General features: G+C 27.3%; 2 protein-coding genes across 2 annotated transcripts; both read left to right on the forward strand.

Moving 5' to 3' along the window:
* The first annotated feature begins 916 nt into the window (after positions 1-916).
* Positions 917-5316, forward strand: LOC127259777 (GDP-Man:Man(3)GlcNAc(2)-PP-Dol alpha-1,2-mannosyltransferase). Its single transcript, XM_051287365.1, has 7 exons — positions 917-1370; positions 1889-2175; positions 2413-2599; positions 3253-3321; positions 3426-3619; positions 3728-3837; positions 4639-5316. The coding sequence occupies exons 1-7, from the start codon at positions 1059-1061 to the stop codon at positions 4887-4889; spliced, it is 1410 nt and encodes a 469-aa protein (XP_051143322.1). The 5' UTR covers positions 917-1058; the 3' UTR covers positions 4890-5316.
* A 12312-nt stretch (positions 5317-17628) lies between these two features.
* LOC127259333 (metalloendoproteinase 3-MMP-like) lies at positions 17629-19708 on the forward strand. The gene is made up of 2 exons (XM_051286596.1): positions 17629-18252; positions 19205-19708. The coding sequence occupies exons 1-2, from the start codon at positions 17768-17770 to the stop codon at positions 19632-19634; spliced, it is 915 nt and encodes a 304-aa protein (XP_051142553.1). The 5' UTR covers positions 17629-17767; the 3' UTR covers positions 19635-19708.
* The last annotated feature ends 8232 nt before the right edge of the window (positions 19709-27940 follow it).

The raw sequence follows: 27940 nt of genomic DNA on the forward strand, positions 1-27940 counted from the left end.
TATTTAGATATATTTATTATTTATTTATTTATTATATAAAAATTATATATATAAATAATTAGGTAGATTGTTATAATATAAAAATAATTAAAATAATAAATTTAGTAAATAATTTAAGTAAGTTTTAAATTTAAAAGTACATAGAAATAAATTATAAAAATATTGATGTAATATAAAAATAATTTATATTAAATATAATTATATATTAAAAAAATTCAAAATTTAAAATATAAATAAACAATAATATTATAGTATTATATTTTTTAATATCACTACTAATTATTTATTTTTTTATAAAAATTTTAATTATAAATATATTATTATTGTTATAAAATACACACAATTTGAATATTTACCCTAATCAACATTTACACATTCACGCACCGTAATATCTCTTTCTACCTGTGCTGCCCCGGTGAGAATTTTATTTTTAATTATTTTTAATTTCATTCAATATTATAATTATTAATTTTAGTTTTTTTTATTTTTTTTTATCAATTTTAGTTTCATAATTATTGAGACTAACACGACTCAAAGAGTGACTAGACATCCCAGCCAACACAGCCTTATTAGCCTCGGCCATTAAAATTGATAAACTTTAATTCAAGTATGATCAAAATTAATAGAAAAATTTCAATAGGACCAAAATGAATAATTATGACATTGAATTACACCAAAAATAATTTTTGCTCTTGTTTATTTTTTATTTTTTAAAAAAACCACCGGTTCAAATCATAAATCGGCGGTTCATGGTTTCGGAAATTACAGAACCGGATTCGGTTCGGTTTTACACCCGTGTTTTGGTTTAAACCGTAATCGCCGGTTCGAAAACCTGCAAACCGGGTTCGAACCGACGGTTCGAAACCGAATGGGCAAGTCTAGCTCATCTACGGCCTCTTTTGTAATTCTCGCTGCTGCCATAGCCGCCGGCGCCTTCACACTTCAATCTGCACTGGGCTCTAAACCCTTGACGTGCTCTGGAAATCGATTTTTCAAGACTGATCCTTTTGACGGAAAATTCACAATCAGCTCCAGATCCATACAGATCGACCGGAGCCATGGTTTTGATGTATTTAGCATCGATTTGGTTGTCTCTGACAGCGACCTTAATATTGGCGTTCATCATCAGAATTGCATCCATCGTGCTCTATAACCGGAGAAACCGGAGGAATTCCGTCGGATTCTTTCATCCGTACACGAACGACGGCGGCGGAGGTGAGCGGGTGCTGTGGTGCGCCGTCAAAGCAGTTCAGGAAGCGTTTCCAGATCTTGAATGTGCTGTCTATACAGGGGATCATGAAGCGACGCCTACGTCGCTCAACACTAGGGCAATCGATCGTTTTGGTGTTCGACTTATTCACCCTCCGAAGGTATATACAGCTTGCGTTGTTATCGTAAAGATCTATTATCTTTTCTGCTATGAATTTTTAAGGAGTTTCACTGATTGATGAATTATACAAGTTTGTCTGCAATATTTCGTTAATCATCAAACTTTTGTAGCTCAGTAAGGTGAAATGAAGATGATGTTAACTAATCTATTTGTTTCAGTTTTGGAGCTAAATCCTGAGGTCGAATCTCAAATTTTTAGATTAGATGTAGAATGTTGTTGATGATCCTCTGCTTTGTGTATATATATATATATTGAAATGGTCATTTTGCTTCGTGTTAATTGAATTGCTTGTGAATGGAAATCGAAGGTGTTAGAGTTTAGACAGGATTCAGGATTTTTATGATCCAACTTTTCTAATTTGTTATGCTACTTGGAGTTCTTGTATTGAGCCATTTCTGTTGTATTTTCCATTTCGGTTACAAGTGTTTTCGCCTGTGAGTTTTAGAAACTGTAAAAAACTCGCTTAGTAATCGTTATGGTTATGCTTTCCTTTGTTAGGTAGTGCATCTGCATAAGAGGAAATGGGTTGAAGAAAGTACGTATCCTCGATTCACGATGATTGGCCAGAGTCTAGGTTCAGTGTACCTTTCATGGGAGGCTTTGTGCTTATTTACGCCGGCATATTTTTTTGACACCAGTGGATATGCATTCACGTATCCTGTTGCTCGTATGTGTGGATGTAAAGTTATTTGTTACACTCATTATCCGACAATTAGTTTGGACATGCTATCACGGGTGCAAGCGCGAAGCTCTCTGTATAACAATGATGCTTTGATTGCAAAAAGGTATTGATTTCCGCTTCTCTCATACATTCCATTTCATCACACAGATTTCTAATAATGCTGATTTAATTGCGGAGATATTCTTGTTTCTACGATATTTATTGTGATCTTGATATAAGATGTTTTATCCTATGTACTAATCATGATACAATTATTCAAGTGTATTATATAGCTGTAATTTCTACTAAAGTTACCGATTCACTTTTCATGATTTTTTTGTTTGAACTTTGTTGGTGCCAGCATCTTCTTCTCGCATTGTAAAGTTATCTATTACAAGATTTTCAGCTGGATGTACGGAATTGTAGGCTCTTGTGCGCATCTTGCAATGGTCAATTCTTCATGGACTCAAGCACATATCGAGAAGCTTTGGGGAATCCCTTCTCGTATTAAGAGGGTCTACCCTCCCTGTGATACTTCTGGTCTCCAGGTTTGTATTTAAGAACCTCTCGTACGTACCATGTTTGAAGCTCTCATTTGTGATAAACGTGTGGAGTGAGTTAGGAAGAAGGATTATACGTAGTTTCCTATAATTGGTAGGCGTTTATGAATGGTAGTTTACTATGTTTGATGAGTGTCTCGCTTAGCTGTTTAAAGGCTACGACTGTTTAAAAAGTTCATTCAAAAAACTGTTTTGAGTCTAGAAATTTTGGCGTGGAGTCTAGGAAACAGCATTGTCGTATAATTATATATACTATTTTGCAATCACATTTTTCTCTTTAGTTTGTCCTTCATCCAATTTGGTAAAATTGATGGTGGAAATGTGAAAAACATGGACCAAAACCTGCTTAGGAACTCTGGTGGCATTCATCAGTGTAATAACCGAGGGCAAATGCAGATGAAAGGAAGTGCCAATAACCCTTCTGTTTTACTATGAATATAAGTTGAATTTCATAGCGAGTAAGGGAATCAGGAAATCAGCAATTTTGATGCTAGAAAATTGTGCAATTGTTCATCTTCGGCATACTGAGGACAAAAGGAAGTTATCCTGCATGTTCTTGGCTGTCGATCTCTTTGGTGTCGTTTTCATTTATTTTGCATGCTCTTGGTGTATATGCTGATTGATCACTGAGCTCTAAACAGAAGCTACCCTTGGAAAGATCGGTGGAGCCAATGAAGATAATTTCTGTGGCTCAATTTCGTCCCGAGAAGGTGGGCATTTTGTTTGAGAGGTATCTGTAATTATATATTACTTTTGTTTCATTATCTTCGGATATATAAAGAAATTAAACTTAACCGAATGTTTCCCTTCACAGGCTCACCTGCTTCAACTTGAGGCATTTGCGGTTGCTATTGAGAATCTAGATTCACATCTCCCCCGGCCTAAACTCCAGTTTGTCGGTAGTTGCAGGAATGAAGCAGACGAGAAGCGATTGCTTGTTTTAAAAAGCCGTACGAATGAGCTAAATTTGGGCTGTCACGTTGAGTTTTACAAAAATGTGCCCTACAGGTTAGTGACAATTTTTTTTCGGCTACACATTCCAGAAACTGATACCAAATACACAACCACCTAAATATTTACTTGTTTTTGTGATTTCTTTGCTATCGTGTTCTTCAGTAAGCTGGTGATTCTCTTGGGTGATGCAACGATGGGAATTCATTCCATGACAGACGAGCATTTTGGTATCAGTGTGGTGGAATTCATGGCTGCCGGTGCTATACCAATCGGTTTGATCTTCATACTTTCATCTTCTAATATAATCTTTTAACGAGCGGATTATTTAGATAACCTTGTATTGCCTAAAAATAATCATTACAAAAATTCTAGAGATAAAGGTATATTTAGTCCTGCATTTGATACTCATTATCATTTTAGTCTTTTTAAGTGAAGTTGTATAAAAAAAAGTCTTATATTTAATTCGTAGTCGCTGAAAAGGTTCTCTAGTATCGGAATATTGTCACGTGTGTTGATATGGCACATCCAAAGCTTTACATGGACTAGCCGCATGATAATTTTTAATATCAAATATTGACATGGATTTAATTTTGTGTATTCATTTAAAAATTAAATTCACATCAGAATTTAGTGCTAGAAATTGTTACGTGACTAGGTGTCATGTCAGTATGCGTGACAATATTCCAATACCAAATGATTTTTTCAGCGACTAGAGATTAGATATCGGATCATTTTTATAGAAACATTGCTTAAATAGCCAAAATGACAACGAATGCCACACAAGACTAAAAATATATTTATCCCGAATTTCAAATATGAACATCTATTAGGTGAAAGCTCATTTTCGAAGGTTGTCAACATTATAGGCACGCGATCTTAGCCGTAGTTATTTTTGGGCATGAAAGAATATTTCATTCAGACATTAAACTAACATAAAGAGATTTTATGCAATAAATAAAATATAGGATATTATGTACATTTCTAATAAAATACGAGAGGGTATTTGTAGTCGCTTACTTTTATCATACATTGCCTTGGAGTTCTCTTGATAGCATTCTTTTATACTTTTTCAGCTCACAATTCAGCTGGCCCCAAAATGGACATAGTTTTACCCGAAGATGGAAAGCCAACGGGGTTTCTCGCCCAAACTGTCCAAGAATACGCCGATGCCATTCTTTCGGTTATCAGAATGTCAGATTCGGACCGGCTTGAAATGGCTGCAGCTGCAAGAAAACGAGCTTTACAGTTTTCAGGACAAAGATTCGATCAAGATTTCAAGGCTGCAATCGAACCACTCATGTCGGGTTCTTCTCAATCTCAATGACAAGAAAACTCGGTAATTCTAAACTCCATTTTGTTAACAAATTTACCCTATAGTCGAGTTAGAACATACTTCTCTGACCATAATTTAGGATCAATCCCTTTTATACGACGTAGTTTTGGGCTTTGATGAATCTTGATAACTCGAAATGCATGGCCTGTTTCTTTATTGCATGTAGGATACAAACATAGTCTATTTTCAGAATGACGGTTAGAATACTGATTAGGGTTAATCAACGATAATAACATAACGTAAATTCTGATAGCATGCGGCAATAGTTCATACAGTACATAAACGACACGATTGATCTCATTACATACTCTATGTTAATATAGCACAAATATGTTGTATGAACGACAATATTATTACCATATGGTAATTAACCCTAATTAGCATTGTAATTGGCCTTTTATTTTCAAATATTGTGTTAAGTAGGAGTGGGTATGGTTCGGTTATTTGCAAAGACGCAGGTATTTGGTATTCGAATCGAACCGAATAAATATCCAAAATAATGAACTATATTCGAACTGAAATTTTAGTTTACTGAGAATGTTTTTAGTATTTGTAAATAATTGTAATCGAACCAAACCAAATAAATACCAAATACACAATATTTGTATTCGAATCAAATTTGTTAGGTTAACCAAAAATTCGGTTCGGTTCAGCTGCGGTTCGATTTTTTTGCCCACCCTAGTCTTAAGGGTGTTTTTATTCAAGAGTAATGACTTTAAGGGTGTGTTTGTATTTGTCCTTGCATTTTGTGTTTTATGTTTAAAATGTGAGATATGAAATGATATATTTTTATAGAGAATTATCAGGATTGTATAGTAAATAAAATTAAGGGAAAAAAAGATCAATATTGGCTCCAATCCAATAAAAACTCAATAATTTTTGTCTTAATATAAAAATTTATCAATTTTATTTATTAAAATAATTAATCAATTTTGACCTCATTGTTAAAATAACGAACAGAAAATGCTAATATGGATTAAACGAGGATGAAACACAGTTCGCATAGAAAAGGTCTTACAACTCTTCGGTCCTCGCCCATTCCCCGACATCCTATAAAAACTGCCTGAAATCTCTCCAATCCTTGTTCGACCTTGAAATCAAATATCGGGGCCAAGACAAGTACGTGGCGGGTTAGCCCCGGACTCGGTCTTAATGGGGCGGGTTCGGGTCTAAAAAATTTAGTTCGGAGCAGGTTGTGGATTTTGAGTTTTAGACCCGGTCGTGTTCGGGGTGGGTTACGGGTTTAACTATAAACCCGTCCCACCCCAACCCGAATCCGGATATTTTAATAATTATTATTTTTATACAATAAAATTATACTAGTTATTTATTTAAAAAAATTAAATATAAAATAGAGCCTTAATTCTAAATCAAATTTATATTCGCATTTGTTTCTCCTGCAATTCTCTTTATAGTCGGGATTACTGTTGACCGCCATTACTACAGACGGGTTTGTCGGGACTACTGCTGACCGCCCAAAGGGTTCGGGGTGGGACAGGTCCTGGGGCCGGATTGAAGCGAGGCGGGGCGGATTTTGGATCATAATATCAGAGCGGGTCCCGAAGCCTGCAAAACTCAGTCCCGAATCCGCCCGTTTAACATCCCTATGTCGTACAAGATATCCTCAGAGCAAAGCTCCAGATGGAACATTCCGGCCACTTCGGCGAGACTGGAAAATCCGGACTTACATCGACTGCTAACTATGCCAATACGGCCGTGACATAACAGTGTTTATTTCAGATTAGCTGATTTCGTTAGGTCCAGATTAATATTTTCTTTTGGTTGATTTTTCAAATACAAGATCTGAATTAATTAAAACTTTATGAATTAAAATTGATAATCTTTTTATATAAACTAAAATTGATGGATTTTTATTGCATTGAACCAATATTAATTTTTTTTCATAAAATGAATATATAATATATATATATATATTATAGTACGAGATGATCAGATGAAATTAGCACCATGTTGACTTGACCTTAGCAATATATGTATATATATATAATGGAGAGTTCTCTCGGATGCATTTCGATAATGTGTTTCAGCTTAGGCTTTGTCTTTTAAAACAGATTTAATAGTATTTATCATTTTTTTTTTATAAATCTGTAATATTCAATACATATATTTTTATTTAAATATGTTATATTTTTTTTGTCATCGGGTGAGTGTATATTTTATTATTTTTGTTGTTCAATTACAAAATATCTATATACATATATATATGTATATATATATATATTTTTTATGTATGAACTTCAATATATATTACCAGTAATTCATATTTATATCTATTTAGATAGATACTTTCACATTATATTGTAATGACTTTACAATAAAATAGTCTTTTCAAAAGGTTATTAGTACTCCCTTCACTTAATTGAAGCAAATGACTCTTTTAATTTGGCTATGATATTTAAGGTAATGCAATTTAATTAATTAATTAATAATATATATTATAATTGTTAGATATTAAAATATTTTAGAATTTTATTGGACCTATAGATGGATTAAAAAATGTGGGCCCACAGACAAACTAAAAAGGGGTGAGCTTCCCACACATCAATTAAGGGAATCAATCAACCAGTCGGTAGTCTGTCTCGTCGATTGGTCGGTTGGTAGCATCAGAACAATCAGTAAAGACGGTTCCTCACACGATCCAATAACCGACTTGGAAGGTAAATAATGGGCACCTTGCCAAAAGTCATTTTCAATCCGCATCAATTTCAGAGAAATTCGCGTTGGGATCATCCTTTTCATCTTTCAGTATCTGTTGCTTTTATTTTTCTTATATTCTGTACGGTATTTAGGGATTTACAATTCCAAATATTATTGTAATTAAATTCGAAATTAGTTTTCGAATTTTACTTTTTATTGTTGAAAACAGTATCAACAATAATATTATTTATTATTATTTTTTTTATGTAAGTGGTATGGTATTATTAGTAGTTTTAAAATAAAAATTAATATATATATGATTAAAAAAAATTTTAGAATATATATTTAAATATTTTAAAAGTTATATCACAACAAAATATAAGCAATATATTTATTTATAATTAATATAAACTAATTTTATAAAAAAATAAAAATATTTTAAATCATATATAAAAATATCTATTTATTAAAGAGATAAAAATAAATAAATTTTAAGAGAGTCTTACATAATATATAATATTATATGTTCCGAAGTTAATTAATTTAAATTATATGTATTAAATATATTTTAAATTAGTAAATATTGAAAAATACCATTTGTTACGAGACAAACTGAAATAAAAAATATACATTTATTATATTACGGAAGAAGTACTATTTAAAATATTATATCTAATATTTATTTATTATTTTCACATTGTTCTTAAACTTTAAACTACATCTAGACTCACATGAACAAATTAGTTGCCCATTCATCAATTTAAAGTGAAAGAATTTGGTAGTTTAGATAACACTTCGTTAGATTTAGATTTTAAATAATAAAATTTTAAATTAAATAATTGATTGATGCGATGATATAAATATGTATTAATGTAATATTTGAATATAAATTTAAAATTTAATGTAAGATAAATATATAATAAATAAAATAAATATTTAATTTAATTTTTGTTTAGAGAGAACAAATATATATATATATAATAATAAAATCACGTGTAAAATCTTACTAATTAAAATTACTCTCTCCGTTACGCCCAATTATACCATTTTTCTATTGAGCATGATTATGAAGGAAATGTGTCGTTTGGATCCGTTTTTTGCGGCTGCTTTTGGCTTCTGTTTTTTAAAAAATATTTTGTACCTATTTGTTTTGGCTTATGTCTAAAAGTAGGAGCTTTTAAGGCTAAAAAGTGTTTTTTCAGAAGCACAGTGAACGTAGCTTCTAAAATAAGTAAAAGCACTTTTAAGTTAAAACTATTGTGTTATCCATAATAATAATAATAATAGTAATAATAAATACAATACTATAATATATTATAAAAATAATTAATTTATATATTACTATATTTAAATATATATATAATTATATTATTATTTTTAATTTATTTGTTATACTTGAATTAAAATTTAAAATTATAATTGATATACCAAATTTAAATAGAAATATATAATTTTTTTATACTAAAATTATTAGATCTAATTATAAAAATTTAAAAGAAATTAAAAAATACGAATAATTTAATACTCTCTTAGATTGTAATTTTATTTTTATTTTTAATTTACATATTTTCTTTAAATTAAAATTTTAAAATATATTTTTATACTTTTCTTTAAAATATTTAATAAAATTAATAGAAATTTTAAAAAAATATATATATATATATAAATTTTATAGAAAAAAATACCATATTAACAATAAATCATTTGGAGTAATTTTAACTGTTTAAAAGCAATGTCAACTTTATTACATACAAACAATTTTTTTTTTTTTTTTTTATGAAAAACTATTTTTATAATGTCCAAACACAAAATCTAACTGCTACTTTTGACTTCTGGCTTCTGCTTATTTTTTAAGCCAATTCAAACGAGGCCTAAAAAGACACGTTTGGATTGGCTTCTGAGCTTCTAAAAAAAACAGTTTTTACCTATTTGTATTGACTTCTATCCAAAAGCACAAGCAACTTTTGAAGTAGAAAAATACTTTTTTTTTTTTTCAGAAGCACAGTGGGATAACTTCTGAAATAAGCAGAAGTATTTTTTAGTCCAAATTACTATTTTATCTTTAATAATAATAATAATAATAAGTAAATAAATAATAGTACAATACTATAATATAATATAAAAATAATTAATTTATATATATTATATTTTAATAAAAATTTACAAATATAATTATATTATTATTTTTAATTTATATATTATATTTAGATGAAAATTTAAAATTGAGATACCAAATTGATATATTATAATTTATAAAAATATATTTTTAAAATATAAAAAACGAACAGTATGTTCTTTTGAATAATTTTAATTTTTAAAATATAAATAATGAAATTTTAAAAATATACTTCCTCCGTCATTCAAATTTATTATCATTTTTTTATTGTCATCCAAATTTATTCCTGTTTCTTTTTTTAGTAAAAAAATAACACTTTTTTTTAACAAAAAAAAAAAAAGTAAAAATTTCTATTTTTACATATTTTTCTTAAAACTTGTGCCCGGTCAAATGAGCATATAATTGAACGACGGGGGGAGTATTTTTTATACTTTAATTTAAAATCTTTAAATATAATTAATAAAATATAAAATAAATTATAAAAGTTATATAGAGAAATACTATTATATTAATAGTACGTTTTTTTTAGTAATTTTAACACTTTAAAAGCACTTTCAACTCTTTAACGTCCAAAGAGTTTTTTTACAAAAAGCTGCTTTTATAATAATTTATTCAAATACAAAATCAAACTGTTTCTGCTTTTGGCTTCTTCTTATTTTTTAAGCCGATCCAAACGAGCCCTTAGTTTAGTTGATATTATAATTGTAATTGTAATACCCCCGAATTGAGTCGGTGGGAGGCCAACTCTCATGGACGAGGTCCTCCAAGGTTAAATATATGTTAAATTGATTTAATAGACTACTCGTGTCAATAATGTACCCATTCCTTTTTGGAAGCCATACGGAAATAATTCTAGAGTTAAGCTTGTTTGCCCTAAAGTACTTTGAGGATAGGTAACCCTTAGGAAGTCTCACATGGTGAGCGTGAGTAAGGACATAAGCGCGCTGGAAAAACTCGTGTTGACTTGTGGAGCTAGTCTACCATTCCGATATGCTCGACTTCGCATGGTTTGCGGGCCAAAGTGTCACAATAATAGAGTAAATATATTTATTTATTTAATATTTTACGAATGAAGAGATTAAATAATTTGGCACAAATATTTTTGTATTTGGACAAATAATTTATGTAATTATTTGTAATAATACTATTTTTAAAAAAATAATTTGAATTATTTATGAAAAATTATTGTATAATTACTTAAAATTTTAATTAAAAAAAAATATTTGATTGGATTTACCCAAAAGATACTATTCACCATTTTTTTTTCTTAAAAATAACAAATAAAATTCATATTTTTTATATTTTTATATTATATTTAAAAATAATTTCACATTTAAAATATCACATAACATATTTATATAACATCAAATAAATTTAAATTAAAAAATTATAATATTTTTTAAACTCCATATTAGAGTTTATTCACATAATTTTTTTTTTAAAAAAATATCAAATCAAATTTTTTTTATTTTTATTTTTATATTATAGTATTAAAAATTACATTAATACACATTCACGTAACATTGGGTGTATTTGTTTCGTGTTTTGGTTTGAATTTTTTTTATATGAGTTATAATAAATTGTGTAAATAATATAAAAGATAATGAGAATGTGTAGTATATTAATTTTTTTAAAAATTAAAAATGTTGAAAATATTTTGGAAAAGAAACAAACCCCTAATCATTATTCAAATTAAAAAATTTTACTATCATACTCAAACCCAAAATCCAAATCCCAACCAAAACGTATTGTTAAATTTATTAACTGAATTTTTTCTTTAAAAAATATTAAATCAAACTCTTATTTTTTATTTTTATATTATATTAAAACTTAATCTTATATTCAAAATATCATCTAAATCAATATTTATATTATATCAAAAAAACTCATTTACTTTAAAAGTTTTATTATTTAAAATCCAATCCCTAACCAAACATACAATTAGAATCTATTTACTAATTTTTCTTTTCGAAAAATATCCAAATTGAACTCTCACATTTTAGTTTTATATTATTAAAAATTAATTTTACATTCAAAACATTGTAAATACATATATATTACAACATTGTAAATATATATTCAAAACGCAAATTCAAAATTCAAATCTCAAACCAATTACACCGTTAAAGTTTATTAATTATGGAATATATTATTTATAAATATTAAAATTTAAATTATTTTACCCCCTCCGTCCCAGCTAAATTATCCTATTTAGCTTAGGCAAGGAGTTATAGGTATTGTGTAATTAGTAAGTAATTAAAAAGCATATTAGTAAAAATAATTATAATTTAATAAAAATAATTATAGATTAAGATTAAGATCACTAAATGGTTTAATTAAAATAAAAAATTATAAATAATGAATTTTAAAATATGATTAAAGTGTATAATTTATTTCTAAAAAAAGAAATGACAAAGGATGCGGGACGGGTGGAAATAGAAATATGAGACAAATTAAATGGGACGGATGGAGTATTTTTTTTTAAATTTTAGGTTGATTTGGCCTAAGTTCGATTTTTCATATTAAATCTACATCGCTTTTTTGGATTTTTTGGCCATATTTATTTTTATCAATTCTAATTTAACGTAATTAAAAATAAATTTTTGAAATAATTGTAAGTAAAAAACTAAATAGATTAATTTCAATTAATTAAGATTTAATTGTTATTCAAATTTATTAATTTTCTTTTTATTAAAAAAAATTATATTTTTGAATGAGCAGCTAAAAAAGAAAATATAGCGTAATTTAGCAGGAGGTAGAGAGTAAATGACTTGGCCGAAAAGATGTATTTAAGATTGATGAAGAGAATTATATATTATGTCATTTTTTTTTCTGTTAAATTTATATATAATTAAACAATTTTATCTATCAACAATTTATTAACCCCTATTTTTATAAATAATAACTAATTTGCCACTCATTTTTATATTTAACGTACTATTTTATTATTAACTCTTTAATAATTTTCTGTAATTCATTCTACTTTATTTTTTACCTAACATATTTTTATAATTAAAATACTATTCCGTCCATCCACTTGATAATTTTATATTTACTTTTTGCGTTATTGTACTTAATAAATTTATATTTATTTTTTGCGTTATTGTACTTAATAAATTTATATTTATTTTTTGCGTTATTGTACTTAACATTAAAAATACTACTCCCTCCGTCAATTTAATAAGTTTATATTTACTTTTTGCATTATTGTACTTAACATTGAAAATATCTTTATATTATTTGTATTATTTTTTTTTATCAAAATGTCATTATATTTATATTATAAGACATTAATTGAAGTATTTTTATTATTTTTATTTAATTTATTACGTTTTGATATAATAATTAATATTCAAAACTCAATAACCAAAAAAACAAATGTCAACTTTGTAAATTAACAGTTTTAGTATTTTTTTTTTTTTTTTTAATACTCAACAATTGTTCCATAATTTGCATGACTGGAAGGAGTAAGTTGTTACTCAACATTTGATTAATGTTCCAAAACTTTTGTAATCTTGTTCTATTTATACTCAAAAAAATAAAATTATAATAATCTTTTTCTAATTTATAAAACATTCCAAAAATATCATAGGGGGCAAAATAGACCAAAATAATACTACCTCCCTCCCGGAAGCAGTGACGGAACTAGCTTCGACACTCCGAGGGGGCAAAATTGTCCTGATAGATTTTTTTTACAGTCCAATTGATCATATTTCGAATCATGAATTGAACGTAGTTTCTTATTTGAACCAAAAGGTTTAATAGTTTTTTTTTTGTTTGAAAAAAAAAATTGTAAGAATTTATACGTTAGTTCACTTCCACAATTTAACGTCATCTTAATATCTTTGATACCACTTGACAATATAGTGAGGTTATAAAAAAAATAATCGAGAAAAAAAAAAAAGAAAAAGAGAAAAGATGGTACGGAGTTAATATTATTTTTTAAAAAAAAAAATTTTAGTGTGTTTATTTAGTATTTTATTTTGAAATATTTTTTTTTCAAAGTTACAGAGGATTATATTATATAAAAATTAATATTTAATATTGAATATTGATTATTGTGATAATATATAATTTATATTATATATATGAAAAATTGTATCAATATAAAAATTATATAGATGAACAAAACCTATGTTTTTTATATAATATATAATATATTTATAGTTAACAATATTATACTCTCTCGGTCCAATTTCTATTATCCTAAAGTGTATTTGGACGGTTTTTTAGGTAATTGTCTTTTTGTTATAAATTGACAAATTTGTCCTTAATTGTATGGTAGAGATTAAAAATAATAAATGAATGAAGAGTAAAAATATAAAATTTGTGTTTAAAAAAAGAAATAGGACAATAGTTGTTGGACATCCTAAATAAAAAAATATGACATTAATTTGTGGACAGAGTAAGTAGATTATTATAAATTTAAAATAATAAAATAAAGAGTAAAATAGAGTAATAACCATAAATTTGGAAAAAAAAAAAAAAAGGAAGGGAAGGGGAGGGAAGGGAAGGGGGAGGAGCAAATTACATATTAGAATTAAAAATTTTATTTTTTATGTTAAAATTTATATTTCCTCCCGTCCCTTGAGAATTTATTCATTTTTTTATTTTGGTCCGTCCTATAACAAAGTATTCATTTCTTTTTTTTTAGTAATTGTACTATCTACCTAATATTACAAATACCCTTCAAATTTACAATATATTACACAAATGTCATTACCTTTATATCATACAATACTAATAGGGTTAATTTAGTCTTTTTATCTTTATTTCAACTTTTCTCAATATAATACTAATATTTCTAAAATTTCGTACAAAAAACAAATAGATATATAAATATGAAATGATGGAGTATTTTTTTGGGGGGCTTGGTGACAAGTATCCTCCAAGCCCCTTGCTAGTTTCGGCCGGAAGAATAGACTGATTTGTGTTAAGTACATAATTAAAAAGAATATTAATTATTGGTAGTTATGGAAATATGAATAAAAACTTTTTGTCAATTGTAAGTATATTTATGTAAAAAGTAATTGATATAATTATTTATGAAAATAAATCTATTACTTTGAGATATGGACAAAAATTATAAAACAAAAATATTGAATTGGAACTGAGAAGTAATAATAATAATGCTCCTTCCGTTTCATAACAAAGTATCTATTTTTTCATTTTAGTCCGTTTCATAATAAAATATCTATTTCCTTTTTTAATAATTGTACTATCAATCTAACATAACAAATATCCTTACAACTTTCAATATATTACACAAATGTTATTACCTTTATATCGCACAAAACTAAGAAGGTTATTTTAGTCATTTTTACTTTATTTTTATTACATTCCAATGTAATACTAATATTTCTATAACTTCGTAAAAAAAAAAAATGACTAAATAATTATGAAACAGAGAAAGTAATAATAATAATAATAATAATGGATTAGTTACTTGCAATTTCCAACCACCCTACTAATTAGTGTAGACTCAATCGAGCGGCAAAATGTAGAACACGACTTTTAAATTATTGCCAAAGAACCAGTCTTTCATTAAATTGGGTGTGTTTGTTTGGGGGTTTGGATTTTGAATTGGGATTTGAATAGTAAAAATTTTGAATTTGAATAGTTGTATGATGTGATAAAAATAGGGTTTGATGTGATGTTTTGAATGTGAAATTGATTTTTAGTATAATATAAAAAATAAAAAATAGGTGTTTGATTTGATGTTTTTTGGGGGAAAAAATTGGATCAATAGTGAAAATCCACCAAAATCCTTCAAACAAACACACCCGAAGTAGACTTGGACAAAACTTAAAACACGATTTTGCAATTATTCCCATTAATTATCGACCCTTTCAATGTTGAAAATGTCAGGGCGTGTCTCTTTAAATAAAATTTATTGTATTTTTATTAAACGAAAATAATAATAAATCCCTAAAATAATAAGACTATTCTTAGGTATCTGCCCAGATTTGGCAAAAATAGGTATAGTACAAATATTCATTTGAATTGACACGAAATAATTGTGTTTTTCTCTGTTCTATAACTAAATATCCATTTGCTTCTTTACACGTAGTTTTATAAATATTAGTATTATATTGGAATATAAGTAGGAATAAAGTAAAAATGATTAAAATAACCTTATTAGTACGTGTGATATAAAAGGTAATGACATTTGTGTAATATATTGTAAATTGTAAGGGTATTTGTAATGTTAAGTAGATAGTATAGTTACTAAAAAAGAAAATGAATAATTTGTTATGAGACGAACTAAAATAAAAAAAAAAAATGAATACTTTGTTATGGGACGAACGAAGTATTTAGACCTAGAAAAATAGGTTAAAAAAATTTATGCCGTGCCAGCCTTACATGACAGTGAACCGAGCTGGGCCTGAGCTATAAAGGTCGGTCCGTATCTGACTTGGTCCGATTTTAAAGATTAAATATTTTTAAAATAAATAATTATATATATTTAAACAAATGAATACACCTCAAATATAAAAAGTATATAGTCTAATGGTTTAGGTCTTAGTTTGCATAGGGTAGATCATGGGTGGGAATGACAAAAATGGTAAAATATGCATTTTGAGTTGAGACGAAATGAGTAATATGTAAATGGCTATATGCAATATTAAATAAAAATAAATATGTAATTTGAATGGTGGAATCCATATAATGTGATTGTAGGTTGAATGAAAAGTTTAACAATCATAGAAAAATAATTGTTTGAACAGAATGTTGATATAATATGTGAGGAGATCATTATTCAAGTTTTTTGTTTTCACTCAATTTACTTTTGGTTAGTACGATTTTCTATAAATACTACAAAAAATATAATCTATACATAGGTTTCGTTCACTCAATGTTTTTAGATGAATTAATTTTTGACGTGAGATACGAAGAATTGTGTCAAAAATATTAAATACTCCCTCTGTCCACTTAAGAAGTATACGTTTACTTTTGGCGCGAAGTTTAAGAAATAATAGTATTATAATTATAGTGGGTAGTTAAAAGTAGTCTAATGATATTTTTGCCCTTGTTTTTTTTTATATAAAAGTAATGATGTGATGTAAAGTAAGAGTATTTGTGGAAAAAAAATAGGTATTTAATGAAATTGTTACTTTGTAATTGGACGTCCCAAAATAGAAATATGTATACTTTCTAGTCGGACGGAGGGAGTATATTATTTTAAGTTGAATATTTGACTTTTTGATTAGTATTTAATTTTTTTTATGACTCGACTTTTATAAAAAATATTTTGTATTGTATACTCCCTCCGTCCACTTACAAAATAAACATTTACTTTTGACGGGTGTTTAAGAAATAATAATATTTTATTTATAGTTGATAGTTAAAAGTAGTATAATGATATTTTTGCCATTACTTTTTGGTGTAAAAGTAATGATGTGATGTAAAGTAAAAATATTTATAAAAAAGAAGTAAAGTATTTAATGAATATTTATTTTGTAATTGATCGTCTAAAAATATAAATATATATACTTTCTAATTGGACGAAAAAAGTATTATTTTAAAAAAATCGTAATTGAAAGAACAGAGTATGTATTAACCCAATATATAATATATATATTCTATTCACAAAAAATAAATAAATCAAAAGTTCAATATAAAATATTACCTTTTATATTACTAATAAACTGTACTTAACATAAAAATAAATATTGATTTAAAAATACAAAATAAACACAGCTTTATCTCTGCAAAATATATTTATTATTATTATATATATTTTATATTATTATTAACGACCATCTCATAATATATATATATATATATATACACATGTAAACACTTGGTCAACAAACTCTAAATCACACATCACAAAACAATGTCAAAGTCAAATGGTCCAACTCTTGACATAATACTTTTTCCACATTAAAATGCCTATAAATATATACAACTCATTTGCTCATAAAACATCCTCAAGAAAACACTAATCAGTCGAGCCTAGTTCGCAAACTATTAGATTCGGCTAAAAATTTACTCAGAGCATACTCGAAAAAGCTATTAGGTTCAGCTAAAAATTTATTCAAAGCATACTCGAAAAGTAGCGACTGTGAGTTCATTCTTAAAAAAAACACACATGCACACAATGACAATGTTTAAACCATTTTATCTCCTTGTCCTGATTATCACAATTTCTCATTCAACAAGTGCCCAAACCCCATCACCATTTAACTTCATCGAAGATCTTCAAGGTTGTCACAAAGGCAACTCATCTACTAAAGGCCTCCATGGCCTCAAACACTACCTCCATCAATTTGGCTATCTCAATTATCTAAACCAAACTCATCTCGACGACGACGACTTCGACAACGCCCTCGAATCCGCCCTCAAAACCTACCAAAGAAACTACCGTGTCCCCCAAACCGGCGCGTTGGACGCCGCCACGGTCGCTAAAATGACCTCACCACGATGTGGAGTTCCCGACATTGTCGATGGCATCAACACTATGGCGAGAAAGAAACATCGCCGTCGCCCGTCAAAATCTATCCATGTCGTTGCCAACTACGCCTTCTTCCCTAATAGCCCCCGTTGGCCGAGTTCCCAAACACACTTAACATACAGGTTCGAAACTTTTGATAATAGTATCAGTTTATATCAAATGCTGACGTATAATTTTATCGATACAATGCTAATAAAAAAATAATTATATAGTTTTTTTTTAAAAAAACAAATCTCACTATTCTTTTGATGATCTTATAAGTTTGTTAAACATTGTTATATCAATACATGCCTATCATATTTTTGTTTAGATATAATTTGTAAATATTTCCGTATAGTAAAAAAAAGAGAATTTGATGTGATTATTGAAATTAGTACTCCATTCGTCCCACGTAATTTGTCCACTCTTTCTATTTCGATCTGTCTCACATAATTTGTTCTTTTCTTTTTTGAAAATATATACACTTTAATCATATTTTAAAATTCATCATTTATAATTTTTTATTTTAATTAAACTATTTAGTCATTTTGATTTTAATATAAAATTATTTTTATTATATCATAATTATTTTTACTAATACACTTCTTAATTACTTACTAATTACATAGTACTTAAAACTCTGTGTCTCAGCTAAAATGGATACATTAGTTGGGACGGAAGAAGTACTATAGATGAATATAATTGTGCAAAGATTAATCCTTGAATATATGTAAATAGAAGATAATCACTCATTCAATGTTGACATATTTTATCGATACAATGCTAATAACAAAATTTCTATATAGTTAAAAAAAAGAAAAAAAATCGGTCTATTTTGTTGATGATCTTATAATCTTGTTAAACATCGCAATGTCAATAACACCTATCATATTTCTTTCTAGATATAGTTTTTACAAGTTCGGAAATTTTGTGAATGTTGACATTTACAAAATTTGACGTGATTATTGAAATAGCACTGCAGATGAACACAATCGTGCAAAAAGTAATTCTCGAATATATGTAAATAGAAGGCATTATTTATTTATTTAATTTTTACGAATATATATATATATATTCGAAATTCCAATGGTATAGGTTCGTTGCCAACACTCGCATTGATGCTATTGCTCCGGTGAACCGAGCATTCAAAAAATGGGCGTCGGCCACACACTTTACTTTCTCGCGCGTCGCAAGAAATGCAAAATCCGATCTTGTAGTCGGGTTTTTCTCTAAAGACCACGGCGATGGTTTTCCATTCGATGGCCCGGGTGGAACCTTAGCGCACGCTTTTGCGCCGACTATTGGAAGCTTTCATTATGATGGCGACGAGAATTGGGTGAATGGAGCTGTTGAAGGTGGATTCGACTTAGAGACGATCGCCCTCCATGAGATCGGACATCTCTTGGGGCTCGGACACAGCGAATTTCCGGCCGCCGTCATGTTTTCCGTCGTCAGCTCCGGCCAAACCAAATTAAATCTTCACCAAGATGATATTGAAGGAATCAAAGCTTTATACAATGTCTGAAACTAGACAACACATCATAGGATGGATTATATACTGTTTGTTTGTGTTTTATACGAGTGTTCACGATATATTATACTCCCTCCGTCTACTTACAATGTTTACATATTTATATTTTGGGACGTCCAACTACAAAGTTAACATTTCATTAAATACCCTACTTTTTTCCACAAATATTCTTACTTTACATCACATCATTACTTTTACACAAAAAGAAAGTAAGGGCAAAAATATCATTACACTACTTTTAACTACTCACTATAATTAAAATACTATTATTTCTTAAATACCGCGCCAAAAGTAAATGCCAACCTTCTAAGTGGACAGGGGGAGTATCATATACTTCTATTTTGTCGGATTTTATTTTATTTACTCATGTCTTTTCCTTTTTATTTATTTATTTTTTTTTTAATTTTTTATGAGTCGAAGTATAATTCTATTTTAGAATAAAATATTACTTTCATCCCGGGATGGTTGGACTTATGGTTGGTTACGTATTTAAGCTAATAGAGTTTAGTAAATTAATGAAAGTATATTATATTATTTTTAACGAAGTGGTGTTTTATGATACTTTTAAAATAACAATTAATATATATGATTAAAAAAATTAAAATATGTTTAAATATTTTAAATATTGTATCTCAATAATAATATATAATATTATTTTGTAGAGAATAAAATTTTATATAATACAATAAATAAAAAAAATATAGTATTTATTTATTTATGATTAATATAAATTAATTTTATAAAAAATAAAAAATTATAAATATAGATAAAAAAATTATTTATTAAGGAAAAAAATATAAATGAAAGAATTTTGAATGGTCATACGTATTAAAATTTTAATTAAAATAATTTATTTTTGTTAGATATATTTAAAATAGATAGAGTTACTAAATATGAAAATATATAAACTAACACGAGACAATCTAAAATAAAAATGGTTTCATTTGCTAGGAGATGGTGGAATACTTTCTTTCCTCTTGATTTATACTTCCTCCGTCCCACGTATCGTATCTGCTACACTGTAAACACGGTAATTTTAGGAGATGTGTAATTAGTAGATAATTAAGAATGTATTAGTGAAAATAATTATCTTATAATATAAATAATTGTAAATTAAGATTAAGATAACTAATTAGTTTAATTAAAATTTAAAAAAAAAAATAAAAATTTTAAAATGAGATTAAAGTGTGTAATCATTTTCCAAAAAAGTAAAGTGACATGGAATGTGGGACAGACATAAAAGGCAACTTGGACATGGTATGTGGGACGGTGGGAGTATTATTTTCAATTTAAAACATTATTTTTAAAATAAAAATTATTGAAAAATAGGAGAGTGTTGAATTTTTTTAGTAAAGTGACTCCGATTGTATCCATGAATTTTTATGATTCGAATGCTTTGATAGTATGAGAATTGCTCTATTGTTGCGTGGGGACTTAAGGGCGTGTTTGGCAATTAGCTGTTAGCTAATTCAATTAGCTGGTTTGACTAGCTGATTCGATTAGCTGTTTGTATTAAAATGTTTGATAAAATAACTGTTTGATATTAGTTGTTTATACGTAAAATGACAATTGAGGACATTTTTATTTTATTTTATTTTGTTGCTAATATATTCAATTGTGTTCTTTTGAGTTTAGAATGTTTGAAATTTTTTATTATTAGTTATTGAAAATTATAAAAAGTTTTATAAAATGGAATAGTATTTATTTTTATTATAGTTAGATTTAAAAATAATATTTTTTATTGAAAAATATAAATAATTTTTTCTATTGAAAATAATGTAAAATATAAAATAATAAATTTTTCGTGTATATATTTATTATTTTAATTATCGATTAGTTCATTATATTTATAATTTTTAATAAATTTAATTTATTTAAATTATTTTTTAAGTATAAAATTTATATAATGTAATTTTAATATAAAATAAATTATTAATATTTATATTTTGTATTCTGGGTTGATTTTAATAAATTTATATATTTTATAATTAAAATAATTTATATATATAAAATAATCATTTTAAATTTATAAAAGTAAAACGATAATATAATAAAAATATTATAATATAATTAATAAATAATCAAAATATATTGATTTGTGTAAAATGCATAATAAATTTTCAAGGATAATTAAGGAATAAAAAAATTTAGACTGAAAAAAGCTATTTCAAAATGTTGGGTAAGTTAGCTTTTCAGGTCCAAAAAGCTAATTTGTCAAACACCTAAATTAACTTGACTGGTCAAACAGTTTAAAACTATTCAATAAGCTAAAAAATTTTGAAAAAACTCTTTGTCAAACACCCTCTTATCAATTTTGAGACTAATAAAAGTAGTAGCCGCCAATATTGACACCTTTATTTTTTTATAAAAAAAATAATAAAATAGGTGCAAAAGTATAAAAAAAAATAATAAAATAGGTGCAAAAGTTGGTCTTTGAAATTTTATGGCAATAAATAATTATTTTTAATATACTTTTTTATTTCCATCTTAATTGATATATTTTTATTTTTGTATATTTCATAACAATTGTCACATTATTAACATAACATATAAATACAAACCATTATCACTTCACTTGCTGGTCATAATTAATACTATGCTTCGCTAGCTAGGGGTGGGCAAAATATCCGAACCGAACCGCAGAACCGTCGAACCGAACTGAATCGAACCGAATTCTCGGTTAACCGAGCAAATTCGGTTCGAATACAAATACTGCATATTTGGTATTTGTTCGGTTCGGTTCGGTTTCGGTTTCTAACCTTTTTTTCGGTTCGGTTAACCGAACCGGATAATTTTATAATAAATTAATTATGTTATATTATATATTTATAATTTATTTATATAAATTATCATTAATAATATACATTACAGCCACTCTCCCAGTGCAGACCCGGTTCAAACCTAGTGCAAACCGCCAAACCCCATCTCCCAAATCTCAAACGCGATTTCACAACCCTAATTTCTTCGTCTACCTCCTGGACATCGGCGGTACTTCACCTGTTCACCATCTTGCGATTTTTCAGCCAATTAGCGGCGGCTTCATCTTGTTTCTGCGATTTTTTATTCCATCTCTCAGCACGGCTTCACCCCCTCTTCTGCAGTTTGTGTGCAACTATCCAGACAATCGTTTTCAACTCTTCGCGCACAATACAACTACAAAATCTTTCATGTAACAACTACAAATAGTCGATTCAAGATTATAAAATCTTTTCCATTTTATTTACATTGTGCAGAGTTTTTTATTGTTTTTGTAGTGGACCATTTTTTTTGTTCAAAATTTTTTTCCAAAATATAAATATAATTGTGCAGGTTTTATTATTATTATTTTTAACAATTAAAATGCTAACTTATTTATTTTGAATCCAAAATTGGTAATGAGTGTTAATTGAAGCTTATCTATTATTTATATTTTTTTCCGTTATTTCTCACTAAATAAATTTATTTTTATTTATGCAGGTTTAATGGAATCAATGGGTTCAAAAACAGACGGGTATCCTATGGAATCTTTTATGCCAGAAACACAATCTCAACCAGAATCAAAGGATTTTCAAACTCAAGCAGCAGATGATTGTCCTGCTCCTAAGGTACCTAAATTTCGATCTGTTGCTTGGGATAATTTTAAAAGGACTGAATCTGGAGATAAGGCAAAATGCAATCATTGTTCTACATTGATTACGTGCAAATCTAAACTAGGCACAAATACTAGTGCTATGTTGAATCATTTGAAAAGGTGCAAGGCAATTCTGAATGAAGTTGAAGATGATGGGCATATGGGTAAAAAATTGAAACAAACAACAATGCATTATCAACCGAAAAAAGAGAATGAATGTGTTGGTGTTAATTCTTTTTTGTCATTTGATCAACAACAATGTCGTAAAGCTCTTGCTAAATGGATTATTGTTGATGAGATGCCATTTAGAACTGTAGAATCAGAAGGATTTCGTGATTGCATGAGTGTCATTCAACCTCGATTAGGAATTCCGTCCCGAAGAACACTTGTTAGAGATTGCATTAAAATTTTTCAATATGAGAAGTCAAAGTTGGAGACCTTTATCAAGAATTACAAGGGTAGTGTTTGTCTGACTACAGATATTTGGACATCTTGCCAAAATTTGAGTTATATGTCATTAACTGCCCATTTTATTGATGATGATTGGAATTTGCACAAAAAAATTTTAAACTTCTCACCAATTCTTGGTCATTCGGGTTATGCGATTGGAAAGAAAGTTGAGGATTGTTTGGTGGCTTGGAAAATTAAAAATATTTTCACTATAACGGTTGACAATGCAAGCGCAAATGATGTTGGTTTAAGATATCTAAAAGATAGGTTGAAGAAATGGGGAGGGGTGACTTTGGATGGAAAGTTTTTACATATGAGATGCGGTGCACATATTCTGAATCTTATTGTTAAGGATGGATTGAATGAAATAAAGGGTTCAATTGAGCGAATTCGGTCTGCTATTCTTTATGTGAGGTCTTCTTCAAATCGCACACAAGCATTCAAAAAATTGATGGAAAAACAAAGATTGAATACGAATGCTATTGCTTCATTGGATGTCGATACAAGATGGAATTCAACATATAAAATGTTGGATTCCGCCTTAAGAGTAAAAGATGCGTTTGATTTGTTGGAATGCGAAGATGACAAATATAAGGATGAGTTGAAAAAGAACGACAAAGTGCCACCTACAAAGGATGATTGGTCTTATGCACGTGGATTTCTACCATTTTTGAAATGTTTTTATGATATAACTGTTAGAATCTCAGGCTCTAAGTATGCAACTGGAAACTTATATATGAAAGAAATTTTTCGTGCTGCATATAATATTCAATCAATGGTGGAAGATCCGGATTCATTAGTTAGATCAAATGGTTTCCAAGATGTCTGGAAAGTTTTTTAAATATTGGGGAGATTGGAAAAATGTCAATCCAATGATTTATCTTGCAACTATTCTTGATCCGCGCCATAAAATGCGTTGGGTGAATTTTACGATAAATCGCGTGTATGTAGAGAGTGAAGCAAAAGAATTGCTTCAGTCAATTCAGGATGTTTTGAGAATGATGTTTGATGAATATAATTCCACTTCAATATCTAACATTGAAGTGGAACCTTCTAGCATGGCCTGCTGTAGTACTACACCAAATTTTTCTCAAATTGATGACTTTGAGAAAAGATTGCAGAAAGAGTTGGAGGAATTTGAAGCAATTGAAGTGCATGGTGTGTTAAAATCTGAGTTGGATAAATACTTGGATGACGAATGTGAAAAGATGACCCAATCGAATTTTGATATCTTATATTGGTGGAAAACAACGGGATCAAAATATCCGACCCTTTCTCGTATGGCAAGAGATGTATTGGCCATTCCAGTATCTACGGTTGCTTCAGAATCAGCTTTCAGCACGGGAGGTCGTGTTATTGATCATTTTCGGAGTTCTCTTACCCCAAAGTTGGTTGAAGCATTAATATGTACACAAGATTGGATTCGAAGAGGTAATCCAAAAATTGTGGATGAAAATGAGCGTGAAGATTTTGAAAAAATCGAAGCAGGTATTTTATTTAATTTTAAATACTTAGTAAAAATTTAAATTTAAATGTAAAATATATGTTTTTTTATTGTTTCTTAATTTTTTGTTTACAGCATGGGAAGCACATCTTCTAGATTTAGATGAATAGAATGAGGTAAACTTTCTTTGTAGTATCAGTATTTTTTTTATTATAAATTATTTCTTTTGTCTTTTTTTTTTAAAAAAATTTTTATGTACAGTAAAAAAAATAAATATTATTACTCTTGAAAATTCACTTTTAATTTTAATTTACAGGTTGCTTCAATTACAAATTACTTTTGTTACTAATTCCAGAAAATTTAGATTATTGAGCTTTCAACATCTTGTGATAAATAAATATATTATTTATACTTGTAGCTTATTTCTTAGTTTTATTGATTTTTTTTTTTAAAATATTATATTATTATCATTTTTTTTTTCAGGAATTCATGTGTTTGAAGAAAGCTTGAATCTCTACTCAATTTAGTGTGCAGTTTTTTTTAGTAAATAAATTTTATTATACTATAATTGCAGTGCATTATTATTGATTTTTTCTAAAAAGAATTATTTTATTATCTTATTTTTCAGGAATTCGACGGTGAAAAGATGCACACGCAGATTTATTTTCGTGGATATTGTAATTTGACTTTTAAATATACTTTATGTTTCATGTTAATTTGTTTTTAATTGAACTGATATTGTGTTGTTGTTTACGAGTGTTTCAATTCCAAAAGTAGATTTATTTGTCAATATTTGTTTGAATTCGGTTCGGTTCGGATATTTGCAAATAGTACAAATATTTTCGGTTAACCGAAGATTTCGGTTAAGTTTCGGTTCGCGGTTTCAAATATTTGTTCGGTTCGGTTCGGATATCAAATACCTGCATATTTGCAAATATCCGAACCGTGTCCACTCCTATCGCTAGCCTCTTGCATTGATGTCTTAATTAGTTAAATCATGTAGGCTTTGTTTACTTGTAAATTTTATGTTTGATATTATTATGTTTTTTTTTTTCTCTAAAAATATTAAATTAAATATTTAATTTTTATTTATTTTATTACACTAAAATTTAATTTTACATTCAAAACATCACATCAATATGTATTTATATCACATCAAACAACTATTTCAATTAAACATTTTAGTATTCAAAATCAAAACCCAAAACCAAAACCTTTAAACATATAATTATGTGAAGTGAGTTTGTTAGGCTATAAAAAGTGGCATCACTTATTAGCAATAAGTTTGCCAGGGAGATTGGATTTTAAATACACTATTCATCCCTTTGTTTTTCCCTAAAAATATCAAATCAAACACCTATTTTTTATTTTTTATATTATACTAAAAATCAATTTTACATTCAAAACATCATATCAATACCTATTTATATCACATCATGCAATTATTCAAATTCAAAATTTTTATTATTCAAATTCCAAAAAATCCAAACCCCAACAAACACACCCTAATTTTTTAAAATTTCATACTCACAAATTTCAACTTTCAAAATGTAATTGCTAGTTTTTTTTTTTTTTTTTAAAGCAAATAATTTAATAATTTCTTATTTATAAAATGATACTCCTTACAATATGTAAAAATAAATTTATTTAATTTTATCACAAATTTTAACGTGTGTGGTTGTTCTATCTCTTATAATAAAAAATAGTAAAAAATAATATAATTATTTGATAAAAAAATGAAATAATCCTATTTTTTATGACATGGAAATAAGAAAAATTAGAGTGTGGATCAGGTAGTGATTAAGTCAAATCGGTATCATACTGATTTGCATAATATAGTACTAATTTGATCTAGGGCGTGTTTGGGAATTAGTTGTTAACTGTTAGCTGGTAGCTGATTCAATTAGCTGATAGCTGTTAGCTGATTCAATTAGTTGGTTTGACTAGCTGATTCGATTAGCTGGTTGTATTAAAATATTTGGTAAAACAACTGTTTGATATTAGTTGTTTATACGTAAAATGACAATTGAGAATATTTCTATTTTATTCTTGTTTCTAATATATTCAATTATGTTCTTTTGAGTTTAGAATGTTTAAAATTTTTTGTTATTAGTTATTAAAAATTGTAAAAGTGTTATAAAAGTATTTATTTTTATTACATTTAGATTTAAAAAATAATATTTTTTTATTAAAATATATAAAAAGTTTTTTTATTGAAAATGATGTAAAATATAAAATAATAAATTTTTCGTGTATATATTTATTATGTTAGTTATTGATTAGTTCATTATATTTATAATTTTCAATAAATTTAATTTATTTAATTTATTTTTAGTATAAAATTTATATAATGTAATTTTAATAAAAAAATAAATTATTAATATTTATATTTTTTATTTTATGTTGATTTTAATAAATTTATATATCTTACAATTAAAATAATTTTTATATAAAAATTAATTATTTTAAATTTATAGAAGTAAAACTATAATATAATAAAATATTCTAATATAATTAATAAATAATCAAAATATATTTATTTGTGTAAAATGTATAATAAATTTTTAAGGGCATATAAAGAATAAAAAAAAATTTTACAGAAAAAGCTATTTTAAAACGTTGGGTAAATTAGCTTTTCCTTTTTGGGTCCAAAAAGCTATTCCAAAAAACTAATTTACCAAACATCTAAATTAGCTTTTTGACTAATCAAACAGCTAAAAGTTGTTCAATAAGCTAAAAGCTCTTAAAAAAACTATTTGCCAAACACCCCCTAATCAATATATATATCAACAAGGC

This window comes from Andrographis paniculata, unplaced genomic scaffold (genome assembly GCF_009805555.1).
Source record: "Andrographis paniculata isolate CXL003 unplaced genomic scaffold, ASM980555v1 Contig14END, whole genome shotgun sequence".
Classification (NCBI taxonomy): Eukaryota; Viridiplantae; Streptophyta; class Magnoliopsida; order Lamiales; family Acanthaceae; genus Andrographis; species Andrographis paniculata.